Genomic DNA, 15,519 nt, shown 5'->3' with positions numbered 1-15,519 from the left:
CGACACAAAACCGCACGGCAATGGCGTGCGCGCGCCCGCGCGCACGCACACACACTTGGAAAGAGATTAGAGTCTCCTCACAATTACATATTAAAGTATTAAAATAGTAGGTGTTAGAAAGTATTTAAAACGTATTTCAAAATTTTCATTTGAATAGAATATAATTTTATACAATAATTATATTATTGTTTATTATTTATATCATTAATCATTGTTTCGCAATACTATATATATTGTATTGTTGTTATTGTTATAGTACATTATATTGTTATAATCTACCCACTGGGGGTGCACAAGCCAGTGTATCATCAGCGTCGGTCCCAGGCCCGGATGAATAGAGAGGGTTGGGTCAGGAAGGGCATCCGGCGTAAAAACCGTGCCAAATCAAACATGCCGACAACGAATCCGATTTCCATACCGGATCGGTCGAGGCCCGGGTGAAGAACGACCGCCACTGGTGCCGTTAGCCAACAGGGTGCCGGCGGACATTGTGTTGCTGTCGGCGGAAGAGGAAGAGGAAGAGGGGGAAGGCGTGTCCGGAGGGCAGCAGGAGGGGAACTTTGAACGTTGGCACTGTGAAGGGTAAAGAGAGAGATCTGGCTGACATGATGGAGAGAAGGAAGGTACTATGTGTACAAGAGACCAGGTGGAAGGGGAGTGAGGCCCGGAGTATTGGAGCCCGGTGCAAATTGTTCTACCATGGAGTGGGTGGCAGGAGAAATGGGGTAGGGATAGTCTTGAAGGAAGAATATGTCAAGAGTGTTTTGGAGGTGACGAGAGTGTCGGACAGAGTGATGAGCATGAAGGTGGAAGTTGATGGGGTGATAATGAATGTGGTCAGTGCATATGCTCCCCAAGTTGGGTGTGAGATGGAAGAGAAGTAAGAATTCTTTAGTGAGTTGGATGTAGTGGTGGAGAGCGTCCCCAAGGATAGAGTGAGTGGTCGTTGGAGCAGATCTCAATGGGCATGTTGGAGAAGGGATCAGAGACGTAGGTGACGAGAGGGTGATGGGTAGGTATGGTGTCAAGGGGAGGAATGTGGAAGGACAGAGGGTGTTGGATTTCGCCAAAAGGATGGAATTGGCTGTTGTGAATACGTATTTCAAAAAGAGGGAGGAACACAGGGTGACATTCAAGAGTGGACGAAGGTGCACACAGGCGGACTACGTCTAATGCAGGAGGTGCAATCTGAAAGAGATTAGTGACAGCAAAGTGGTGGTAGGGGAGTGTGTTGCTAGGCAGCATCGGATGGCGGTCTGTAGGATGACTCTGGAGGCCAAGAAGAGGAAGGGAGTTAAAGAAGAGCCAAAGATAAAGTGGTGGAAGTTGAAAAAGGAGGAGTGTTGAATGCGTTTTAGGAAAGAGGTAAGGCAGGCAATAGGTGGGAATGAACGGTTACCAGATGACTGGGAAACAACTGCAGAAGTGATGAGGGAGATGGCCAAGAAGGCACTCTGTGTATCATGCAGGAAGAGGAAGGAAGACAAGGACTCTTGGTGGTGGAATGAGGAAGTACAGGAGCGCATAGAGCAGCAGAGGTTGGCGAAGAAGAAACGGGATGGTCAGAGAGAGGAAGAAAGTAGACAGGAGTACAAGCTTATGCGGTGCAAGGCAAAAAGAGAAGTGGCAAAGGCAAAGGAAAAGGCATACGACGAGTTGTATGAGAGGTCGGACAGTAAGGAAGGAGAAAAGGACTTGTACCGACTGGCAAGACAAAGGGACCAAGCTGGGAAGGATGTACAGCAGGTTAGGGTGATGAAGGATAATGATGGGAATGTGCTGACTAGTGAGGAGAGTGTGTTGAGAAGGTGGAAGGAGTACTTTGAGGAGCTGATGAATAAAGAAAATGAGAGGGAGAGAAGAGTGGATGATGTGGCAATAGTGGATCAAGAGGTGCAGCAAATTAGTAAGGATGAGGTGAGAACACCATTAAAGAAGATGTAGAGTGGAAAGGCAGTTGGCCCAGATGACATACCTGGAGAAGCATGGAAATGTTTAGGTGGCAGTGGCGTTCCCAACGAGACTGTTTAGCACCATCCTGGAAAGGGAGAGGATGCTGGAGGAGTGGAGAAGAAGTGTACTAGTTCCATCTTCAAGAATAAGGGAGACGTACAGAGCTGTAGTAAATTCAGGGGAATAAAGTTGATCAGCCACAGCATGAAGCTATGGGAAAGGGTAGTGGAGGCTAGGTTAAGAGGAGAGGTGGGGATCAGTGAGCAGCACTATGGTTTCATGCCAGGAAACAGTACTACAGATGCAATGTTTGCTTTAAGAATGCTGATGGAAAAGTACAGGGAAGGCCAGAGAGAGGCACTGCGTCTTTGTGGATTTTGAGAAAGCATATGATAGGGTGCCGAGATAGGAAGTGTGGTATTGCATGAGGAAGTCGGGGGTGGCAGAGAAGTACGTAAGAGTGGTACAGGATATGTATGAGGGCAGTCAGACAGTAGTAAGGTGTGCAGTAGGCGTGACGGAGGCATTCAAAGTGGAGGTGGGATTGCATCAAGGATCAGCTCTGAGCCCTTTCTTGGTTGCAGTGGTGATGGACAGGTTAACACATGAAATCAGGCAGGAGCCTCCGTGGACTATGATGTTCGCGGATGACATTGTGATCTGTAGCAAGAGTAGGGAGCAGGTTGAGGAGAGCCTGGAGAAGTGGAGGCATGCATTAGACAGAAGAGAGAAAGTCAGAAGGAGTAAGACGGAATACATGTGCCTGAATGGGAGGGAGGGCGGCGAAAAGCTGAGAATGCAAGGAGTGGAGGTGGAGAAGGCGGATGAGTTCAAGTACTTGGGGTCTGTGAAAGAAGGGTTCCAGCAAGAGTGAAGGGGAAGGTCTACAGGACGGTAGTGAGACCAGCTATGTTGTACAGTTGGAGAGTTGGAGAGATGAGAGTTACATTGGGAGAAGGATGCTGCGGATGGAGCTGCCAGGCAAGAGGAAAAGAGGGAGGCCAAAGAGAAGGTTTATGGATGTGGTGAGGAAGGACGTGCAGGCGGTTGGTGTAAGGGAGGAAGATGCGCAGAACAGAAGGTATTGGAGGCGGATGATCCGCTGTGGCGACCCCTAACGGGAGCAGCCCAAAGAAAGAGAAGAAAGAAAGAAGATCTTAAAAAAAAAAAAAATCTTAGTTTCTTTTGTAAATGTATCAATTTAAAAAAAAAATCGATATCTTCATGAGCATCATCTGCAGAATAAAGGTTTACAAAATACATACATTTCCCCCCCAAATACATTTTTGGGGGGGAAAAAGGTTAAAGTCTGATTTATAATTTTTTTGTGCGATTTTGTGGACTTTTGAACTGGACTTCTTTCTTTTTTGGGCCTCATTGTTTTAATTATATTGTCTTCAAACATCAAATGATATGCTGCAGTTCATGCAGACAACTCTGCAAATGATTCTCAAATAACTATAAACAGGCAGTTCTTCCGGCGTCAACTCGGTAGTACTGTAGGCCCGGGTTCAAAAAGTAGGAAATCCCACTCCGGGATTTTGATTCAACTGTGCTAATAAGGCTAAACCCTCATCAACCAGCAATAATAATTATGAACAGACTATTTGAAGTACTTTCTGAAAACTGTTTTACACATTATGCTTCTAGGATGTCCTTCCATGGTGGTGCCAATGAGACACTTTGATTCATTTTTTTATGCTGCAGCTAATTTAGTTAAAGACCCGAACGGTGCATGAACAGCATCTGGCTGGTGATGAACACATGGTTATTACGCGAGTTGTCATTCCCTCAGCAATCCATTGTGTCAGCAAACAACACAACATCGAAATATGGGTAGAAACAGGCTTCCCAACTCCCCCTGGCACACAGCACAACGACTGGATTCATGTAAGCGGAGTACTACCGTACACAATTGGGTCTTTTAAAGTTTGGCCGTGTGTTTTACTTTTGAGGGTTCATGAAATGTTTTGTTTTTATATCTTTGCGACACTGTATTGCTGCGGTCTTGGCCAGGGCTCCCGTGGACAAGAAATCTTGAATATCAGTGGAACTTCACCAGGATAAATAAATGTTAATAACAAAAAAATATATATACTCTTATTAATATAATAATATAATATTCCCACAAGACATTTTTTGCCCAGTTAATATTTTTCATCTTAAGTTTATACGCATCCCGTTCGTTTAAAAATGACAGGTGGAATTTTTTAAAAAGGAGGCATGTTAACCATAGAAAAATATTTTATTATAACAAAAACGTAGAAAACAAAGATGTACATGGAGACAGACATGGAGTGGAGGATACGTACAACGAAGTATTCGCAACACAGGTGATGAGTAAAACAGCCCTAAAACAGTCCATTAGATCGACCATGAATTTACATCATTTCAGCAATTCAGAAAAAAAAAAAACCTATTTCACAAAACGTTGACAGACCTTTGAGTGGCATCCCAATACTTAAGAAAAAAAAAATAAAAAAATGAAGCTTTTGAACAGACGAACGTCCATGTGTTTGTTTATCTTTTTAATACCCAAGGGAAACGCCGCGCCCCCCTTCAACTGCTGTCCCCGTCGTCGCTGATGATCCCCTGCAGGTTTGCCCAGTCCGTCGCCCTCCTGCGCCCTCTGCCCGTCTGCCCGTCCTCCTCGCTGTCAGAGCTGGAGTTCACCGTGTGCTTGTACGCAGAGGGGGGCGGAGCATGTCGTTCCTGCCACGCCGAGGACCCTCTCCGCTTCGGTCGACCTGACGGAGACATTATTAGCGGTGCCCGTCAATTCAGTTACCACAGTGCGACATCTCAGAAGAGGCAGAAGCTTGGATAATATTGATGACAAAGGAGGCCATGTCGACAAGTAGTCCGACCACAAGGGGCTGGAAATTGTATGGATACATTATTCCTTACAAGGAATATATTAGTTAATGCAACCAACAAATGCAACACAATTATTCGTTTTATCTGTTACAGTATCAAGCCAATTTGACCGAATGCTGATTCTTGTTTGCATAGCAAGAACATTAAGTTAAATAATGTGCTAACCTCCCAGACCAGTTGAGGCAATATCATTTGAACCTGGGTTACATTTCCTCAAGACTGAATTCTATGTCAAATCTTTGGATACAAATTGCAAAACCTAATTACTGAACAAAAGCTCAGCAACAACAAACAAAAAAACAAAACAAAACAAAAAAAGTTAAGTATTGAACATTTTCTTTTTGCGAAACACAAACATCTTTACACACACGGCCTTAAAAGCAAACGTGGCTACGGCCTCAAGGTTTTACTCCTGGGACGGACGGTGACGTCTGAAACCTAAGGAAACACACTGAAGGTCACCTTGCGTGGTGAGGATGTTGCTGACATCCAGCTCGGCCAGCTCTTGGGCCTCTTCCCTCTTCAGACGAGCCTTTTTACAGCTCTTGATGGACGGCTGACCTGCGTGCGGAGAGAACCAGACTGAGAAAGACAGCACAGGATCCCCGGGCTGTGCTTGCATTGAAACGCCTTGACCTTACCTTAAGTGAGCAGCTTAAAAATCCCTAAAGGGAAATACTAAAAAAATAATAATAATAATAAAGCAACTTTGTAGTCATTTTGTGTCTTTCTTTCCAGGTGGGGTAAAAATAGTCGTATGTATTTGGCTCATAGGATTGGCTGGGATGGATACCTGAGATCTGATTGGCTAAAGAGAGCACGGTGCATGGAACTCACTCTTGGAAATTTCACACGAACCGGAACTATAGATGGAGATTAATTCAAGTTGGATGATAATTGTTTGAGGACAAGAAAACACATTACAAGTCATTGTATACGATTGTGTATATTGTATTTCGTTTCATAACATCGCATTTATTTTAAGTGATTAATTACTTTCGAAAAAAAAAACAAAAAAAAAACCGGACCAGATCTGACTCGGATTCTTCCCCGGGAATCATCGCAGTCGGCCCCATACAGTCAGTGACACACTTCTGCGACGAACCTTTGACGCCGAGCTCTTCAAGCTCCTTCTTCAAAACGGCCACCTTTGAACGCACCGAGCGGCAGCCCTCCAGGAGCTTCTTGTAGTTGCGCTTCACACCGCAGAGCGCGATGTAGCGCTTCAGCCTCAGCACCGCCGGGTCCTCGTCCTGCGCCGGGGACGCAGAAGGCAGACGCTCAAAAGGAGACACATTCTAAAGCAAGAAAGTTATTAAAATCCTTCAAGGAAAACATTTTTATTTTATTTTATTTTTTTTAAAACCCCGGGGAGTCCCTTTTATGTAGGACTCTCAAGTTCATTTCAGGACTCTATCCTCCTGCGTCGACACATGCCTACATTACTTTAGGGGACGGTGGTTCCCAAACTGGGGTGTGCGGCCCCCTAGGGGTCCTCGAAGGAATTGCAGGTCCTCAGTAAAATAGTTTTTTTTTTTAATAACACGCGGAAATAATTCCCGCATCCAATTTTTTTTGCTCATAAGACATCAAGTTATGGCCCACACATTACAGCGCTCCAGAAAAAAAACGTAAAAAGTGGATTGCCTGCGGGTGATCGTTTGTTTCGGAACTTCCAGTACGAGCTTTACCAAATAAAACTCCTAAGTCACCCAGGAACCCCACCTTTTCTTTTTTAGGAGCCTCCTTTTTTTGCGTCCCCTTCTTCTTTCCTTGTGCGGGTTCTCTGTCGCCGTCCTGCTCGTCTTCCAGAGAGGGCAGCGAGGAGGAATCAGAGTCTTGCGCACGCTCGTCCGTTTTAGTCCCCGTCAGCACCTTTCCTCCTGGACATTGTTGGGAGGACACGAAAAGAACAATTCTAATGTAAAAACGGCAAACTTCCACATTTCCTGCCGGCTTTTCATTTCGGAGCAGGCTTTTCATTTTTGAAGCAGAGATTTTTTTTTGCCCGTTTTTGTATGTTACATTCTGACAACGATAATAGTTACCGATTCCAAACCAAGCAATATGACAAACTCCGCCTGCTATGAAGATGTTTGACAAACAGATTCTCACACACAGAGCACCTTTCATTTGAAACTTTGATTGCGGAAATGAACTTGACACACACACACACACACACACACACACACACACACACACACACACACACACACACACACACACACACCCACACACCCACACACACACACACACACACACACAATGTTGTCTAATCCATTTGAAACACACTGATTTATCACTGGTTGAAAACATGGTGGATGTCCTGACCGTTCTCTCCGTCCTCTGAGGAGTCACCGCTGTCGTGCTTAGGGGTGTTCTCCTTTTCGCCTTCACCTCCTCCGTCGCTCTCTGAAGCCGAAGACTCTGGCTCCTTACTCTTGCCGCGGGCTCTTTTCCTCCCGCCCCCGGCCTTTTTCCCACTCCCTTTCACCTCTTCTTTCCGTTGCCCATCCGAATTGCTGGCGCCATTTATTTTGCCCTTCTTGGGTTTTTTGGATTCGTGCGTTTCTTCCTCCGCGCCGTCGCCACCGCTCGACGGATCCCGGGATTTTCTCGACTTTTGAACTTCGTCGACAACTACCTTGCTTTGCTCTTCGTCGCTGTCATCACTTCCTGTTTCAGATATCCCTTCCTCCTCCTCCTCCTTCTTTACTTTCTTCTCTTTGTCTTTTCCAGCTGGCGATGCATCACCTTAAAATAGAGCATGTCATTGTTTAACGTACAGCTCTGCAAGGACACGTCCAAGTGGGGAAACTTTGCAGATGCTAGAGAACTAGAGCACTGAATAAAGACCGTCGTCACACTACTAATAATGTCATAAATACAAAAAGCACCAGCGTAACTTGTACATGAACTAAAACCATGCAAGCAAAACTAAACCACTGTGTAGCTATGAAACTATTGTGACACATGTGCTGATGCTCCACATAAAACAAAAGTAAGTAACTGAATTGTCTTCGTGGGAATTATTTCAGAAACGAGGTGCTAAATTGAAAATAGACAGAACGCGATACGACGACCCACCCGATGAGCTGGACGGACGACGACATTTCTTTGCCCTGGATTTATCTTCATCGACCACTTCTCCACTTAAATCGACACCGGTTTCCTCTTCCCTCTTCCTCTTGTTTCTGGAGGGCACGGGGTATGACTTATTGACATCTTTCTCATCGTTCTAGATCAAAAACAAAACGTGTTATTATTTCGAAATAGGAATGGCTCTGAAAGCAGCTCATCATTATGAATTTCATTACCTGCATTTTTGTGAGCTCCTCTTCAACTACTTTTTTGATGAAACTCCTGGCTTCCTGGCTCAACGATTCATGGCCCGCATGCGCCAAATACCGCCTCCTCAAAATGCCAAGGGTCAGTGCACTGGAACAAAACAACACTTACATTTGAAACTTTGAAAATAATCACCACTGAACATGTTTCCAGGAAGACTGGTATTAGATGTAGTATTTAAAGAAAAATATGATGGTTTCTTACATCAAGTGTAACATTTCACCAAATTAATAAATCAATCCTCTAAAAACAACCCAAACGCAACCTCTCTCTCATATGTACTGAATTTATATGAGATACTGTACTGTATTATAGGCTAATGTATATTATATCACATTCCAAGCACTTTTAGGGTAGTACATGTTTGAGATTCAAAATGAACTCAAAATTATCTGAGGCTCATAAATTCTCAGCGGTTCTCAAACTATTTTCTTTAGTAGTGTATCCCCTCTAAGATCTCTTTTTCAGTTGGGTACCCCCCACTGGCATTGGAGGAAAAAAAAAAAAATGAAAACAAATGATGTACAGTACATACGTCGTATGTATGTGTGTATTTTTCTTTAACAATATGTACAACCAATATTAAAAAAAAAACACATTAAAATTTTTTTTTAAAATTTTCTGAGTACCCCCCCGCAGTACCACTGCAGTACCCCTAGGGGTCTCCCCATTCGATAAATAGTGGATTAGATCGTATCAGACAACGAGAAACCAAAGAAGAACAGTCTCCCTTTTGGAAAGTTTTCTGTCATATCAAAATAGAACGTTAGTAAGAATTAACCACTCAGTTTATTAATTAGGTAATTATTTAGTATTGAATATGGTAAAATACATTTTACACTAAATATAATTCCAATATATATATATATATTTTTTTTAACCGAGATATAACTGCCTCGATAGAAACTATTTTGAAGTCTACTATCAAGAAGGCCATGGAACTGGTGTCTGAAGGTTTGTAATAAGTTAAAAATAACAATCTTTGTGTCATTTTGTACACGTAGCTGTGCTGTTCTGTGCGGGTTCCGGACCAGCGCTTTATTTCATTGATAAGTGTGACGAATTAGAAAAAAAAACAACAAAAAAAACCCCGCCTAAATGTCCCCCCCCCTCCATCTCCATCTCCGTCCTGTCCCGTTGACATCCCATACGGGCCATGTGTACAACAAATAAATCCAGGCGCTGAATCCGGGTGATCTCCCCGGGTACCTGAGGTCTGGCGCGTCGCCGAGCTGCTGCTTCACAAACCGCTGTATCTCCCGCTCCTGCTCGGGATCCATCCTCCTCGTCTGCGTTTCGCTGCCTTTGTTTACTTCCTGGTCAGAGAGGGCCCATAGCGGAGGTGACGTCTTGAACAAGCCACGCCCACCTCCGGTAACCTCAGGTGTATATACACACACACACACACACACACACACACACACACACACACATATATATATATATATACACACACACAAACACACACACACATACATATATACACACATACATACATACATATATATATATATATATATATTAAAAAAAATTTCTATAGAAATATACAACCAAGCACACATAGAATAAAAATGTTGATTTTACAAATAATTTATTGATGTTTCCGTGACAACAGAAAAAAAAACCCCAAAACAAAACATTTGGACGGCAGTTGTTTCATTCTTGGAAAAGAATATTAATCCCGTTTGTGCTTAATCATGCTCATGGGTGAGTACTAGCGAATTTTAGTAGGATGAGACTGAAACAATGTGGCTTTAAATACCGTCAAGACAACAGCAATGTCACTGTTCCTCTCGAAATATTTGAATTGAGTGACCCATGAGGAAATTGAAATGTTTACATTCCATAATTAACTAATTTGAACAAAATTGAACACAACAGAAATGTAAATAACACAATAAATTAGGTTCATAAATTAACACAAAACTTAAAACAATGTAAATAAGTAATAATTTAAACAATGACAATAGGCCCTGCTGAGCGCTCATATTAAAGAAAGCCTCTTCACTAGGAGAAAGAAAATAGGATTCCAGTATTATGGTTCCCGGGTTAATTCTTTAGTGCCTCCTCTTTTCACGCATATCACATGTGATTCAAAGTGACTACAAGCGGACTAATGGGTCTCACAACATTAATGGACGGGATTAGATGTCTGGAGGAGAAGGCTTTCAGTGCAAATCATTCACAGCCCCGTGTTTCCCTTAAACTGCCCGCTCCAAAAACCAGAGCCGGTGACAGCACAGGAGTGTCGACCAAGCGGTCTGAGTCAGTAACTGACTGGGAAATCCTGACTTTCCACCCCCCCATCCCTGCAGCATTTATTTCCCATTTTAAGAATTTACAAAAAAATAAAAAAATGTTTTCTTGTAAACATAGACATTTTTCACCCAACATCCCACAAGTTTGAATGTGGCCTCTCAGACATTCCTTCCATGCTATTGCTATAATCAAGGTGTTCCCTTTTTATTTGGCTTCCCCACAAGAAAAAAAATACTTAACATACACAAGTTGACCTTCCATCCTCCACCTGTCTTCAACATCCTTAGTCTTTGTACACAGTCTGTTGGCCGTGACCTCTTTCATCATGCATGATATGCCTCCTGACGTGGATGCGTCTCACGCGTCTCTCCCCACCGCTAGCGCCCTCCTCCTCTGATTGGCCGGCTCCCGGCGACGACCCTGTGCCTCGAGAATCCAGCAGGGCCAGGCCCCCTGGGCCGGACCCCCGGCCGTTCTCATAAATGAGGATGTTGAGGGTTTCTTCAAAGATGCGAGCCTCAGGAAACTCAACCTAGAAAGACAAGAGGTGTAAAAATTGATGCGGAACCGAGATTTAAGTGCCAGTCCTTCATCATACAGTGTATGTGAACAGGTCCCCATTGCAAAACAGACAATGATCTCAATGGGACTACACCTGTATAAATAAAGAAAATTATAATACAGGCCGACATCTTAAGGGTAGATTGGCAGCACCTCCAGCCAGAAGCCCCCAAAAACCCAGAGGGAAAACGAAGGAAGATTGCGAAGGGACTCAAGAGATCCTCCAACCAGGATGGTTAGTTGGCCAAGTGGCCATAAGAGCAGCAGACAGATAGATATTTCTATTTTAAATCTAAGAAATTAAAGGTACTACAACAGAATACAACAGAATATCGTCCAGTAATGAATGTCTTTCCCTTTCTTCTGAGCCATTTCTGCTCGCTTTACTGTGTTTCAAGCTGAGAGGGTAAAGAGGATAATACTAAGTCTAACAAAACCAATCCCGAAACCACTTATTTCAGTTGAATAATGGTCGGATGGCCGAGTAATACCACTAGATCGATCCTAGTTTAAATATCAACATTTCAGTGCAACCTGTTATAAACACAGTGGATTGTGTTGTCCAACGGAGGATATCGCTGATGAAATGTACAAACGGTTGTACATTTGAACACTGCCGTCAGCTGATGTAAAAATGGCCGGTAGACAGCTAAAATAATAAAGTAAAGACTCCCTAGGTAAACGCCCCAGAGGTGACACACCCACTACTTCACCCTGGTTTTACATGTCACCAGTCGCCTGGTTCCACCAGTCCTTCTTGCAAGGTCTTTACAGTCCCTATCACAAGAGAGACTGGCCTTCTGCAGCGAGCATTTGATTTGAATCCATGCCTTGTCAGACAACACCATCAGCCAATCAGATTAACAAAATGCATGACGGTATCATCAAATCTATTTCTGCTAAAACTGATGCCATAGCTGCATCGGCACAATCCCCTTCGGGAGCCGCCATTGTTTTTGTTGTTGTTGTTCTGATACGCGGCGTGCTCGGTAGCGCGTCGCCTCCTAGAACAATTCAGCCGGTCCGTCACACAGCTGGACGGCTAAAATTTTTTTTTCTCCCCTCAACACGGTTTTGATATATAAGGGCGTCATTACTTTGGTCTGTTTTTTCTCTGTAGCGTAAACGATGGAGGTGCAGCAAACTTCGGCGATCTTGCGACCTTCGCCGTAGAAAGACCAGCAGCAGATCTCATCCCCGAGCACGTCCTTCACAAACAGCACGCGTCCGTTGAACCGCAGGCCGAGCTTGTCGAACAATTCGATGTTCTTCAGCAGGTTATCGTCAGAGTTACTGTCAGCACGGGGAGGCAAATTGCAAGACCATTATCATCTCTCCACAGAAAGGCGCTGCTTATTTACATTAAAAAGAAGGACGTTCATAAGTTGAGATCTTTACTATGGCGCACTTCCATCAGCCGTGGAAAAAAACATCCATTTTCAAGCAAAAACAAACCTGGTGTAGGAGTATTTGTTGTTTCCCCTATTGTTTTGGAGTTTCACCACAGGCTTAGAGAGAGGGAAAGACAAAACAAGATGAGGTTTAATAAGAAAAGAGTGTGCGCAAACACAGAGGAAAACGTTGTCTTCCATGCGCCACAAGGATTTGTGTATTTCTTACAGAATTCACATTTTTGCCACGTTGGTCATTGTGGTTGACTGATATAGCTGTGTTAAATAGATACACAACCATTAAATATGAATGTTCCAATGATAACAAGAGCAACACAAACACAAAGTGAGGCCACAATGTTGCTCATGAGACAAGCTCTCAACGTGACGATAACAGGTTGTTATTATCAAAACAACTAACAATCTGTAACACAAAAGTGTAAAAAAAAAAAATAATAATAATAATAACAATTAAAAAAAAAAAATGTTCAAGTAGTACCTTCAATATAATAACAATGTGAGCAAAGCTTTAATAATCTTTCTCGCTTGCACCTTTGGCTTTTACTATGCCTACTGTAACTTACCTTCCTACAGGTTGCGATCATCCTCTGCTCCTCTTTAATGGAGGTAATCATGGGGATGCGGCACATGCCCTCATACACATCTTTCAGCTTCTGAAAGGAAACCAGATTAATAAACTAATCCCTTACAGCACACCTTTGTGATCGAACGAAAAATCCTAGGCTGATCTTTTAGTAGTGACATTGACTCTATTTTAAATTTTCTTTTACTTCGGACAAGGCTAGAGAAGGTAGTCTGGAACAACTGTTCCCATATAATTGTTTACAGAAGACAGAATTTTGTTGCCAAATTCAAGCTTACTTATACAACGCACCATCTGTAACACATTATTTTTTTTTTTTTGCATCAGATATTTGAACTCAATCAACTACAAAGATTGATATATTTAAAAAAGGTATTAGAGGAAAGAAGTCTTGTTTTAACAATCTCGTTTCACGTTCTTACCTGCAAGGCGTTGAGGCAGTGCTGAATAAGTCCCTGGACTCTGTAATACTGAGCCTCTTTGAAAACCTCATCCAGTTCCCTCTGGTCCTCAGGAAGTGGCACTGAACCGTCTCGGAGGAAGTTCAAAACTAATCCAAAATGGCGACCACTCCTATCCAACACCACCCAACCTGAGGGATTTAATGTACGATTCATCAAGATTTTTCTTTTTTCCCCTGCAGGGCCCTACACGGCATAGTGTGAGGTGGAGAGGAGTAAACGCTCACCGTCTGAGTCCGTCGTCACGTCAGTTTCTCCAACGCACATGCTCCTCAGCAGACTGTCCTCCTTGCTCAGCGTCTGAACAGTCGTGTAATGAAGAGAGCCACCGACGTTCAACTTGACATACTTGCTGCCGAGGAGACCATGACTGCTGCGCTCCTCCGGCTCCTGGCAAGTGGACTGGGAGACGGGGACGGCGAGAGCGGCCACTCTCTCGGCTGAAGCCTCAGCAGACATGGGGCTTGAGAGTCGCTGTCTGACTGTAAAAAAAACCCAAAAAACAAAGAGCGAGGATTACTTTCAAGGATTTACTATTGGTGAACAATAATCATCTCACATAACAACTTTGTGGGCTGTTTACTTTGGAATGACTAGTTTGTAATTAAATAAGCCATTGCTGAGGTTTCATGTGCCAATGCTCCTTCCCAGTCACGAAGACTGCAAACTGGACTTTCAAAATAATGCGATCCGGGCAGCGGGGGGTCAGGAGGAGAATGGCATCTTTAGGCCACTGCCGGGTTGGTCCATCTGGGGCTGCAAAGCACTATAGGGATTAACAACAGAAGCTCACAATGGGGGCGTACACTGCCCCAGATGAGCTGGGCTTTCAAGCATGAATACATTAAAATGGAATTAGATCGCACTTTATTGATCCGTCCGTGGAACATCAGCGTTTGATGCCGCCCATAATAAACGCCGGGGAAGCACATACATAAAAGTAAAAGGATTAAAATCTTTTTTTTTTCGCTAAAATCAGTAGAGGTTGTTGTCAGCCACAATTGAACACGCTGGTCTGCGGTTCATCAGATGCTAATTACATACGAATTACATACATACAAATTACAGCTGCTATTAAATGTAACAGACGCACAGACAGATACTGTATTCATCCCCGGGGGGACATCGCGACGTCACAGCAGCTCATGTCCAAACAATAGGCAATAATAAAGAAATGCCAATGGAATTACGGTCTATTAGAAAGGAATTCTTTACTTTTATTTCTGTTTTTCCTAGGACATATTGTGTGCTATCACCGGGTGCGTTGCATTACATTTCACTGCATAAGTATGAAAGTATGCACATGTATGTGACAAATAAAAAATCTTGAATCTTGAATCTTGAAATCTTGAATTAGAACAAACATACAATAGTACGCGGGCAATAAACCAAACAGACAGACATCTGCATCAACAAATGCCTTTCCTATATTGAATATGATTATCAACGTCGCCACTAAGAGGGAAACGAGCCAAACGCAGACTCACCCCAGCGGACATCCAAGTTGGAGAGCGAGTGAAAGGAGCTTATTTCAGCCTCCGTCCGTAGGAACCCGGGAGTTCAAAAGCTGCTCCGCTCAGGAGACGCGAGCGACCACCGGACACATACGTGAGGAAACTGCGATGAGTCGAAAACAAAAAAAGAACTTCAATTGAATTCTGGAATTTGGGGGGGAAAAAACAAACGGACACACGTAGCCATCAAACGGATTGTTCGGTCGGGGATCGGCGGAGAGCGCTCCAACATTTAACACGACCCCATTTTAAAAGTGGAATATTCATGAGTAAACAGCTCCGCACGAACTTCCGCTAGAGGGCATTGTTGTTCTTCCGGTGCCTCGATCGCGGATCTCAGGCCAGTTTGACCAGCGCCACCCCTTGATTCGGAAAGGTACTACAATAATATTATGTAACGTTAAACTTTTCATACCTGTTTGTAATAATAACAACAACAACAATAATAATAATAATAATAATAATAATAATAATAATAATAATAATAATAATAATAATAATAATAATAATAATAATAATAATGATAATAATAATAATGATAATAATAACAA

General features: G+C 43.2%; 2 protein-coding genes across 4 annotated transcripts; both read right to left on the bottom strand.

The window, feature by feature from the left end:
- Window positions 1–4,220: 4,220 nt before the first annotated feature.
- hirip3 (HIRA interacting protein 3) lies at window positions 4,221–9,471 on the bottom strand. Its single transcript, XM_080009056.1, has 8 exons — window positions 9,388–9,471; window positions 8,148–8,268; window positions 7,918–8,068; window positions 7,162–7,584; window positions 6,556–6,713; window positions 5,936–6,083; window positions 5,293–5,391; window positions 4,221–4,700 (listed from the first exon to the last, which is right to left on the bottom strand). Exons 1-8 carry the CDS (start codon window positions 9,456–9,458, stop codon window positions 4,513–4,515), a joined length of 1,359 nt encoding a protein of 452 aa, XP_079865182.1. The 5' UTR covers window positions 9,459–9,471; the 3' UTR covers window positions 4,221–4,512.
- A 314-nt stretch (window positions 9,472–9,785) lies between these two features.
- On the bottom strand, window positions 9,786–15,208 carry kctd13 (potassium channel tetramerization domain containing 13). Of its 3 annotated transcripts, none has more exons than XM_080009029.1 (7): window positions 14,942–15,208; window positions 13,682–13,936; window positions 13,416–13,585; window positions 12,974–13,063; window positions 12,454–12,506; window positions 12,096–12,291; window positions 9,786–10,969 (listed from the first exon to the last, which is right to left on the bottom strand). In XM_080009029.1, the coding sequence occupies exons 2-7, from the start codon at window positions 13,911–13,913 to the stop codon at window positions 10,721–10,723; spliced, it is 990 nt and encodes a 329-aa protein (XP_079865155.1). In that variant the 5' UTR covers window positions 13,914–13,936; window positions 14,942–15,208; the 3' UTR covers window positions 9,786–10,720. The 3 variants fall into 3 exon arrangements, with proteins under 3 accessions (XP_079865155.1, XP_079865157.1, XP_079865156.1); XM_080009031.1 differs by having other exon boundaries at window positions 12,974–13,060; XM_080009030.1 differs by having other exon boundaries at window positions 13,682–13,932.
- Between the last annotated feature and the right edge of the window lie 311 nt (window positions 15,209–15,519).

The sequence above is a fragment of the Zeus faber genome, assembly GCF_960531495.2.
Source record: "Zeus faber genome assembly, chromosome: 11".
In the NCBI taxonomy this organism is placed as follows: domain Eukaryota; kingdom Metazoa; phylum Chordata; class Actinopteri; order Zeiformes; family Zeidae; genus Zeus; species Zeus faber.
This window is presented reverse-complemented; position numbering and strand designations above follow the sequence as displayed.

Bases quoted from the DNA above. Each gene is read 5' to 3' on its own strand.
- hirip3 (XM_080009056.1), bottom strand. From the start codon at position 9,458: ATGGATCCCGAGCAGGAGCGGGAGATACAGCGGTTTGTGAAGCAGCAG. The intron at 8,269-9,387 runs GTACCCGGGGAG...GTTTTGTTCCAG, and splicing joins GGCGACGCGCCAGACCTCAG to TGCACTGACCCTTGGCATTT. The intron at 8,069-8,147 runs GTAATGAAATTC...TTTTTGATCTAG, and splicing joins AGGAGCTCACAAAAATGCAG to AACGATGAGAAAGATGTCAA.
- kctd13 (XM_080009029.1), bottom strand. From the start codon at position 13,913: ATGTCTGCTGAGGCTTCAGCCGAGAGAGTGGCCGCTCTCGCCGTCCCC. The intron at 13,586-13,681 runs GTGAGCGTTTAC...TAAATCCCTCAG, and splicing joins CGTGACGACGGACTCAGACG to GTTGGGTGGTGTTGGATAGG. The intron at 12,292-12,453 runs GTTTGTTTTTGC...CCGTGCTGACAG, and splicing joins AACAAATACTCCTACACCAG to TAACTCTGACGATAACCTGC.